Source organism: Eimeria necatrix, genomic scaffold, assembly GCF_000499385.1.
Source record: "Eimeria necatrix Houghton genomic scaffold, Enh_scaff284, whole genome shotgun sequence".
Taxonomy (NCBI): domain Eukaryota; phylum Apicomplexa; class Conoidasida; order Eucoccidiorida; family Eimeriidae; genus Eimeria; species Eimeria necatrix.
In genome coordinates this window covers 10,001-19,988 of record NW_013655270.1, presented here as the reverse complement: position 1 = coordinate 19,988, position 9,988 = coordinate 10,001, and the positions used below count along the sequence as shown (strand labels likewise).

The 9,988-nt window shown below is 52.6% G+C and overlaps 2 protein-coding genes across 2 annotated transcripts in view; one reads left to right on the top strand and one right to left on the bottom strand.

Moving 5' to 3' along the window:
- Positions 1-3,042, bottom strand: part of ENH_00038760 (hypothetical protein) — a gene marked incomplete at both ends in the record, with an annotated part of 6,843 nt that extends 3,801 nt beyond the window's left edge. Inside the window, 7 exons of the mRNA XM_013585186.1 lie at positions 165-249; positions 346-766; positions 905-958; positions 1,074-1,234; positions 1,418-1,542; positions 2,089-2,150; positions 2,451-3,042. Coding sequence (XP_013440640.1) covers positions 165-249; positions 346-766; positions 905-958; positions 1,074-1,234; positions 1,418-1,542; positions 2,089-2,150; positions 2,451-3,042 — 1,500 coding nt within the window. The remainder of the gene's footprint in view (positions 1-164; positions 250-345; positions 767-904; positions 959-1,073; positions 1,235-1,417; positions 1,543-2,088; positions 2,151-2,450) is intronic.
- Positions 3,043-7,149: 4,107 nt separating this feature from the next.
- On the top strand, positions 7,150-9,132 carry ENH_00038750 (hypothetical protein, conserved; the record flags this gene model as incomplete). Its single annotated transcript, XM_013585185.1, has 1 exon — positions 7,150-9,132. One exon carries the CDS (start codon positions 7,150-7,152, stop codon positions 9,130-9,132), a length of 1,983 nt encoding a protein of 660 aa, XP_013440639.1.
- Positions 9,133-9,988: the final 856 nt, after the last annotated feature.

Genomic DNA, 9,988 nt, shown 5'->3' with positions numbered 1-9,988 from the left:
CCCCCGCGGGGCCCCCCCCCCGCCGCTGCCTCCAGCGGCAGCGGCTCTTCTTTCGGAGAAGCAATAAATAAAAGTGAAGGGCCATTTAATTCGAAAGAAAAGCTGGACATGTTGGGCTGGTGTAGCGACAGCAGCAGCCGCCGCCCCAGGAAGCGCAGCGGCACGTCCGCCAGGAAGTGGTCTTTGTTGTCCACGAAGGGCTGCACTCCGTCCCGCAAAAAGCCCGTTTCGAAGAGTTTCGGGTCCAGTCTGTTGCAAGTAATTTCGGAAATGAAAATAAATGAAATTAACTCGAAAAAAGAACTCTTTTGACGGCAGATCGGCCCCGAAACGCCGCGGACGCACCCCGAGAACTTCGTCGTCGGCGAGGCGTTGGTTGAGAAGAAGTACTTCTCGGGAACCACCTCGGACTCCCTCGAGCCGCTCCTCCACAGGAGTCTGTTTGAGAAGTTGCAAATTAAAATTGCAATGAAATTCAAAAAGAAGAAATTGCAAATTAAAATTGAAATGGAATTCAAAAAGAAGAACTGCAGCCAAGTTCGCGAAACTGCTCGCCTCAGAACCCCAGTGTCCGGGCGCCCGTACTTCAAGTGGCTCGAGTGCACCAGCTCGAGCCGAATGCGGTACTTCTCGCCCGCGACAAGTTCCGTTTTTTGCGATTCTGTTTTTTTAATTTTGGAAACTTCTTCGGGAGAAACGAGAGAAACGGAGTTGAAGCCAAAAGCCTCTTCCGCGCGCGTCGGCTGCGGCATGCGGTCCACGATGACTGCGTGTTCGTTCAAGAACACCCGCACTCCGCAGTCGCTTTCTGTTCCCATCGACCCAATTCGAGAATAAAACCCAAATAAACTCGTTTAAACAAAAATGCAAAATAAATCTTTCAAAACAACTAAAGGAAGCCCACCCGTCGTGAACACGAACGGCCCGCTGTGCGGCGCCAACAGGAACCCGTCCCACCCTGCGGCAGGTCGTGCAGAAACATGAACGGCGGAAGCAGACAAGAAAGCCCAACAAATGGCATTTATTTAATTGAAATAAAATGAAATAAACTTTTATTTGCAAATTCAACTCACGAATCGAATAAGAAAAAGGAGCAACGCCCTCGATGGGCCCTTCTGCAAAAAACTGGAAATCGATCTTGCGGTCGTTTCGGTACGCCGCGGCCGGCGCGCGGAAGCGGTCGTTTGCAAAATAGGCTCCCCGGAGTCCATCCGGCAGCGGTTCGTCTTCATAACTGCAAAAAAATGAAAAAATAACAAAATTAAATCCTTTTGAAGACAAATTATTCTTTTTTTCGCGGCGAAAAGCCCGAGATCGGCGCAGCACTTGCCCGGGGTGCACCAGGCAGTTCTCCGGGCTGCGCAGGGCAGCCAAACCCTCCCGCTCTATTTCAACTTTCAAATCTTCAACTGCAGACTCTTGAAGTCCCAATTGTTGAAAAGAATCTTCCAGTCTTTCCAGACACTCCATTCCCCGCCGCAGCCGGCTCTCCACGTGACCAGTGGTCTCCTTCACTGCAGCGTGGCCAGCCCCGCATGCAGTCTGAAACCTGAACCACACACTCCGTGCTTCCACGCCCAGCGTCTAGGGTTTAGGGTTTAGGGTTTAGGGTTTAGGGTTTAGGGCGAGGGCTCGAATTGGCTCTGCTGCGAGCCACCGTTTAGGGTTTAGCGCTTAGGGTTTAGAGGCACGGCTTGGGTTGCTTCTGCCGTGAGGAAAGACTTAGGGTTTAGGGTTTAGGGTTTAGAGGGTGGCCTTGGGTTGCCTCTGCGGTTAGCCACGGTTTAGGGTTTAGGGTTTAGGGTTTAGGGTTTAGGGTTTACGGTTTAGGGTTTAGGGTTTAGGGTTTACCGGCCGAACATATCCTGCAGCCTTCTTTCCTCGAGATCGAGGGCCTCGATCTATTTGAAAAGGACAAAGAGCAAAATTAAAACAAATCAATGCAAAAGGAAATGCAACAAAGAAGTCAAATAAAAGAAATGAAATAAAGAAATGAAATAAAAGAAATGAAATAAAGAAATGAAATAAAGAAATTAAAAAGAAAATAAAAGAAATCAAAATAATTAAAAGTTGAATTTTCAAATTTACCATTTGTTCGTTCGCGGCGAAAACGGCGTCGAATTCTTTCCTGACGAAAGCGCGGAGGGCATCTGCAGCAAATTGAACATTCAATTTTTTAAGTCCTCCAACTCAATTAAATTAAATCAAAAGAATCAAATTAAATAAATTGAATTAAATTAATTAAATTAATTAAATTAAATTGAATTAATTGAATTAATTGAGTTAAATTAATTAATATAATGCCCCTCCAGCTCACTGTAGTCCAGCGGCGCCGCGCAGAAGGCCCAGTCCCGCGGCCCCTTGCCCAGCAGCTGCACCTCCAGGTAACACCACTCGCGGCCTTTTGAACTTTAAATAAAAGTGTTTGAAGTTTTGGCAACAAGAAGTACCTGAAGAGCCTTCGGGGGACCGGGTGTCTGTACAGTCCGTGAAGGTCTGCCCCTCGTGCACAAACGCCGCTGCGCAAAGTCTCCCGTCAGTTGTTTTTCGGTGCCGCGAGCGAAACTCCGTCAGCTGCTGCAGCAGCGAGCCTCCCTGCGCCCCCCCTGCTGCTGCTGCTGCTCCTGCTGCTGCTGCTGCAGGGCCTGCTGCTGCTGCTGGGGCTGCTGCTGGGGCTGCTGCTGCGCCGCCGCCGGGCGCGGCCGCGCCCGGCGGCCCTCCGGCAGCTGCGCCTTCGGCGCCTGCTGGAGGCGCATTGGCTGCAGCAGGAGCTGCAGCAGCAGCAGCAGCAGCAGCAGCAGCAGCATCCGTCACTTCGGGGGGCCCGGGAGGGCCTCTGTCGGCTGCAGGAAGCGCAGCTTGCTGCTCATTTGGAACAGCTGCTGCAGCCCCAGGAGCAGCAGCAGCAGAAGCCCCTGGGTAGTTCTGGGGAAAAGAAAAAGAGCCCGAAGGGCCGGGGGGGGGCTGGGCCGCGCCCAGAGAGGCAGTCAGTGCAAGAAAGAGGAAAGCGGCCTTCAGAAAGCGGCGAGCAGCTCCTGTCATGCTGCCTCAGACTCTGCAAAGAAACAAAAAGAAAAAATACTTTTAAATTAATTCAAAGTTCTCCAATTCGAATAAATTCGAACACAAAATCCGCCGCGCGAAAAGTCGTTTCGGCTTTCCTTCGGGGGTCGCAGTCGCGCACGTCCCAGCTGTCTGTACACCCCAAACGTGAATTGGTTCTTCACGAACTAAACTTCAGCCGATTTGTCCAAATTGAATAAATTAAATTAAATTAAATTAAATTAAATTAAATTAAATTAAATTAAATTAAATTAAATTAAATTAAATTAAACAATTAAACTGCTTTTTGATTCTTTTTTGCAATCCATTTGTTTCTGCCTTTGCAGAAAACTCAGTTTCTTTCCCTCTACAGGCCCAGGGAGCAGTCTCAATTCAAATTCATATTTTTGTTCAATCTTTTGAATTTTTTGAATTTAAATGTTCAGTTTTTTTCAAATCTGAAGAAATAGTTGAAGATAATTTTGTCGTTGTCGATTTAGAGTTCAAACTCAATTCAAGTTTAGCAGCTGCTGCTGCCTTTGCAGCTTTTGCTGCTGCCTTGAGGAATCTGCAGCAGCTCTGAAAGCTCTTTATTTATTTCTTTTGTTTCTGGAGTTTTAGAAGAATCTTTTAAAGAGACAAAGGAGAAGCAGCAAAGGAAACTGCACTCCCAGAGAGGAAATGGCGACGCTGCAGCAGCAGCAGCAGCAGGAGCAGCAACAGCAGCACAGCAGCAGCTGCAGCACTGCAGCAGCAGAAGAACAACAGCAGCAGCACATTCACAATGGCTGTGGAGGGCCGCAGGAAGAGGACGCAAGCAGCAGCAGGCGCTGCTGCTGCTTGCTGCTGCAGCAGCGCCTGCTGCAGCAACAACGGGACTTCGTGTGAATATAATTTGACTTGCAATTTAAAAGTTCCTTTTTAAATATAATTAAAAGAATAAACATTTGTTTGTTTCGTCTTTTTGTAATGAGACAAAAAGCGAAAAATGAAACTTTGCTGCTGCTTGCTGTGCAGGAAATTCAAGTTTTGCAGGCCGGAGCCAACAAAGGAGAAAAGCCCAAGCTGAGCAGAAGTGAGTTGAAAAGCACTTTAATGTATTTTATTTAATTAAAATAAATTAAAATGAAGTTCAAAAGAATAAAAAGAAAGAAACTGCTTCCCCGGCCCCCCGGATCCGTTGATGTTCACGTGCAGCGAACAACGCCGCGGGCGGAGGGCCCAGCGGGGCCTGGCTCTGGAGCATCTGCGGGTTTTTTGGTATCAAATGAAAGTAAATAAATTAAATTAAAAATTGAATTGGGATTTAAAATTTTCTGCAGAGTTTAAAACGCAGAAAGCGGCGCGGGGCCGCCGTTTCGTTCCAGCGGAGGCACTGTAGCGCAAGTGACCCGGCTTGCCGGAGTGGAAGCAGCAGCAAATAGGACTAACTTCGCGTTCAAAAGGACTTAAATGCATTACTTTCTTTAAAAGATGCTTTCTAGCAAACAAAGGCGAAGTTTGAAGCAGCAGCAGCAGCCGCAGAGTCCCGCAGGCTCCGGCGGCAGTGCTGCAGCAGGCGGCAGGCCGGGCTGGGGTGTACAGGCAGCTCGCCGGCCGGCGCAGCCAGCGACCGCCTTCTTGAAGCTTCAGAAGAAAAGAAAAAGAAAAATATATTTTGGAAATGAATTTAAAGACAGATGCAGTGCGGAGAGTGTCGGCTGAGGCCCCAGAAGCCCCTGAGTCGCTGCGCGCCGCGTCTGTCCTGCCAGGGTCGTTCGGCGAGCGATCCGCGGAAAGCTGCCGCGATCTGCAGCTAAAACCTTCAATTCGAAAGCATCAAGTGCAAATAAATTCGAAAAAAAACTTTAATTGTCTTTGGAAACGCAAAATCCGGGAAGATCGCGCCGCGTTCAAGTTCCGGCGGCGAGCCACGGACCGGGGCTTGTCTGTCGGTGTCGGGCGTTCAGGCTCTTGGGACTGCGCCTCTTCTGCAATCAATTAAGTGGCGTCTCCTTTTATTTTCCAAACATCTTTTGCAATTCATTACTTGGAAAATATCTGCAGCGAAGAGCTTCCCAGATACGGCTTGCTTCTGCGTGCGCCGCCGACTCGCTGCGGTAAGTAGGAGGGCGCCGCGGCTGCCGCTGCTGCTGCTGCTGCTGCTGCTGCTGCTGCTGCAGCGTTTCCTGCTCGTTTTCCCAACTGCTGCAGCTCTCAACTTTTCGGGTTTGACGTTCGCACAGCTTTAGCCTTTTAAGGCCTCTCTCCAGCGGCCCTTCTCCCTGCTGCTGCTGCTGCTGCTGCTGCTGCCTCAGCGGTTCGGTCCCGTGGGCTGCGCGCGTGTGGATTTGATTTTGCTTCTGTCTCTTTTCTTCTTCTGCTGCCTTCCCTGTTTTCTTCGCGCTGCTGCTGCAGTCGGCAGCAGGCAGCAGCAGCAGCAGCAGCAGCAGCGAGGGCCACTGGTCCACTCCCGCGCTCTCGGGGTGTACAGACACCCGACCTCCAAGCCAGCAGCAGCACACCGCAGCAGCAGCAAACTAACAGCTTTTTCAACTCAAACCCCAAATATAAGCGGCCCCTTGCGCCCTAAACCCTAAACCCTAAACCCTAAACCCTAGATCGTGACTCTGCGCACTGGAGGGGCAGGAGGGCCCCGAGCAGCACGCAGCAGCAGAGCAGCAAACTCGCGGCTCCCGACGCTGCAGGCAGCAGCAGCAGCAGCAGCAGGGGAAAGTCGGAAGCAGTCTCCCAGAACCGCCGCAGCAGCAACTGCGGGAGCAGCAGCAGCAGCAGCAACAACAGCAGCAGCAGCAGCTGCTGCTGAAGCAGCCGCTGCACTCCTCTGGCCTGGACTCTGGAGGCAGCAAAAAGGGGGCAATGGGAAGTCGGCCCCCGGCCGACGGCCTAGGCCCTGCAGCTGCGTGTGCGCCACCTCCCAGCAGCAGCAGCAGCAGCAGCAGCGGCTGCTGCAGCAGCAGCAGCAGCAGCAGCAGCGGCTGCTGCTGCAGCAGCAAGCTCCAGCGTGGCACTAAGAGCCGCAGGGAAAAGGGAAGCTTCAGCTATGTGCGCACTGCAGATGAGACGCGAGTGGTGCTGCTGCAGTCTCTTGCTGCAGCAGCAACCAAAACCTCTCAGCACCTGCAGCAGCAGCAGCAGCAGCAGCAGCAGCAGATAAAGCGAAACTGCTGCCGCAGTCAGAGGAGCCCTATGGCAGCAGCTGTAGCAGCAAGGAAGCCAGTAGCAGCAGCAGCAGCAACAGCAGCACCAGTAGCAGCAGCAAACGCCACAGTAGCAGCAGCAGCAGCAGCAGCAGAAGGAACAACGCAGCACAGACGCAGACACAGACTATCTCTTAGTGCCAGCAGCAGCAGCACTGCCAGAGCAGTATCTAGGCTAGGAATTTACAGGAAGCAGCAGCTGCAGCAGCTGCAGCAGCTGCAGCAGCAGCTGCAGCTGGAGCAGCAGCAGCTCCTGGAGCAGCAGCAGTACTTGCTGCTGCAGCAGTGGCAGCACCAGCAGCAGCAGCGCCGCTGTGCCCCGCTGCTGCAGACACCAGCAGCGCAGCAGCAGCTGCAGCAGGGCCGCAGCAGAAACCTTACGCGGGCTGAGCGGAAGCAGCAGCAGCAGCGAGAGCAGCAGCAGCAGCGGGAAGAGCAGGAGGCCCTCTTGGAAGAACAGGTGCTGCAGATGGAGCAGCAGCAGCAGCAGCAGCAGCAGCAGCAGCTCGCTGATAGTGCGTATCCACTGCCTCAAAAGCTTGAGGAAAACACAGAGGCTGCTGTCAGCAGCAACAGCGCCAGCTGCTGCAGTAGCAACAGTGACATGAGCAGAGCCGCCATTGCTGCTGCTGCTGCTGCTGCTGCTGCTGCTGCTGCAACGAGTCCACCAAGTGGTGTGTGCGTGCTGCGCCCATCGCCTTCTTTAGGGTCAAAGTGTGAGTCTGTCCGCCCAGTGCCGCACAGCAGCAGCAGCAGCAGCAGCAGCAGCAGCAAATGCAGCAGCAATAGCAGCAGCAGCAACAGCAGCAAATGCAGCAGCAACAGCAGCAGCAGCAACAGCAGCAGCAGCGGCAGGGGCGGCGGAGTGGGGAGGGCTGAGCTTTCTTTGTCTCCGCCGAGGAAGAAGATGCATATTGAAAGCAGCAGCAAACAAAAAGCAAGCAGCAACACACATGCTGCAGCAGCAACAGCCAGTGGCGCTGCAGCAGCAGCTGCTGCCGCAGCAACTGCAGCAGCAACTGCAGCAGCGACGGCTGCAGCGACTGCAGCAGCAGCTGCTGTTGCTGCAGCTGCTGCAAGCCCGCTCTGCACACCCAGCAAGCTTCCGCAGCGGCAGCAGCAGTTGCAGCAGCATCTGCAGCAGCAGCTGCAGCAGCAGCTGCAGCAGCAGCTCGACTCCATTGGGTGCAGCAAAGGGCTGGCACCAGGAAGCTGCACTAAAGGTTTCCTGCACAACTACCGGCAGCAGCAGCAGCAGAAACAGAAGCAGCAGCAGCAACAGCAGCGGCAAAAAGACAAGCAGCAGCTGCAGCAGCTGCAGCAGCTGCAGCAGCAGCGACAGCAACTGCTGCAGCAGGAGCTGTGGGACCTTCTGGGTGCTTCTGCTGCGCCCAAAGGAATCGAAGCAGCAGCAAAAGCTCTTCCTGCGGGCTTTGCTGCAGCGCTTTGCCACAGCAGAGGCGGCAGCAGCAGAAACAGAAGCAGCAGCAGCAGCAGCAAAGCAGCAGCAACAGCAGCATCTGCTGCGCCGAAGCAAGCTTTCGGAAGCAGCTGTCGCGGCGGAAATGAAAAGAGCAAACATAAGGGTCAGCAGCAGCAGGAACAGGAGGAAGAGAAGGAGCAGCAGCAGCAGCAGCAGCAGCAGCAGCAGCAGCAACAGCAGCAGCAGCAGAAGCCGCGGCGGCAGCTGCAGAGAGACCGTCGGCTGCTGAAGGCAGCAAGTAGTAGCCAGCAGACGGCATGCGTGTCACACAAAGATGCAGCAGCAGCAGCAGCAGCAGCAGCAGCAGCAGCAGCAGCAGCAGCAGCAACTGCAGCGCCAGAGCAGCAGCAGCAGGAGCTGCACGGCCTCGCTACTCTTCAGCACAAGAGGCGAGACGGAAACGTCTCCCCCGTTTCCTTGCTGCAGCGAGACAGCGACGCAGCAGCAGCAGCAGCAGCAGCAGCAGCAGGAAGGTCCGGCGCGTCGCCGGCTGCAGCGGCTCCCGCAGCAGCAGCAGCAGCTGCCGCTGGCCCCTCAGCAACGGCAGCACCAGCAGCAGCAGCAGGGCCAGACAGCCCAGCAGCAGCAGCAGCAGCGGCAACTACAGTAGCAACAGCAGCAGCGGCAACTACAGCAGCAACAGCAGCAGCAGCAGCAGCAGCAGCAGCAGGGGGCGGCTCGTTCCCGTGGGCGCTGCTGCCTGAGGGAGCGAAGCTGCTGGTGTGCCGCTTTTTGGCCGAAGCAGATTTGCTGTCACTTGCTGCAGCAGGAAAAGAAGGAAGAGCAGCAGCAAGAAGCAGCCACAGCTGGCTGCTGCTGCTGACGAGGCAGCTGTGTCCCTGTCTTGCTGCTACAGCAGCAAGGTGCGAGGACATTCCTCTGGGGCTGCCGAGCAGCAGCAGCAGCAGCAGCAGCCCAGAGCTGCTGCAGCAGCTGCAGCAGCAGCAGCAACAGCTGCAACAGCAGCAGCAGCAGCAGCAGCAGCAGCATCCGTCAGCAGCAGCGGCAACTGCAGCAAATGCAGCAACTGCAGCAGCAAGCAGGGATGATGAGGACGTTGCAGTCAGCGGCGGCCGCTTGTGGCAGCGCATTCTCGCGCCCAGCAGCAGCAGCAGCAGCTGCAGCAGCAGCAACAGCAGCAGCAGCAGCAGCTGCAGCAGCAACAGCAGCAGCAGCAGCAGCAGGCGGTCGCTGTGGCAGCAGTGGGCCGAACACAATTTGAACTTGGACAGCTACGGGGGAGACCTGGAGCAGCTCTATTTGGACTGCAACGGGTGGAAGCCTCGTGCTGCTGCTGCTGCTGCTGCTGCTGCTGCTGCTGCTGCTGCTGCTGCTGCTGCTCCCAAGTTCAAGAAGCAAACAGCAATTGTCAATCCCCCGCTGGTCAACACCATGGACGCTAGGTGAGGCTTTTTCGTTTTTTAATTTAATTTAATTAATTTAATTAATTAAATTAAATTAAATTAGATTTAATGTAATTTAATTTGATTTAATTTAATTTATTTGGGCTACTGCGTCTTTTTGCTGCTGCTGTCTTCGAAGCAAAATGGAAGTTGAAATTCAAAAGAAGAATTTGAATTTAATTAATTTTTATTATTTGAATTATAATTAAAAAATAATAATAAAATAATCAGAGTTTAGTTGTAATTTAAAGTTAATAAATAATAAAATAATTACATTTTAATTATAATTAAAAATAAATAAATAAAAATAAAATAATTATATTTTAAAAGTATTTGAAATGTGTCTGCAGGCACCAGCACGGGCTGCTGTACACTGCAACAGAAGCAGCAGAACCTGCTGCTGCTGCTGCTGCTGCTGCTGCTGCTGCTTCTTCGCTTAACATTTACTCAGCAGCAGACTTGTCTTTGATACAAACCACCCAAATACAAACGAAAGCAATCAACTGCCTCGACGGTCAGCTGCTGCTGCTGCTGCTGCTGCTGCTGCTGCTGCTGCTGGAGTTGACTGGGATGTCCATCTGCTGTTGCTGCTGCTGCTGCTGCTGCTGCTGCTGCTGCTGCTGCTGCTGCTGGCCTTCTTTCGAGGCAGTGTTCGCCGGTCTTTTTGGCTCCCCAGTTTCCGAATTTTTTACTAATTTGAATTTATTATTTGCAATTAATTTAATTAATTTAATTTAATTTATTTATTTTAATTAATTTAATTAATTTAATTAATTTAATTAAATTAATTAATTTATTTGTTCAGTCACAAGTGACCTCTTGGCCTGCGGCGACGACAACGGCTGCCTCCACTTCTTCGA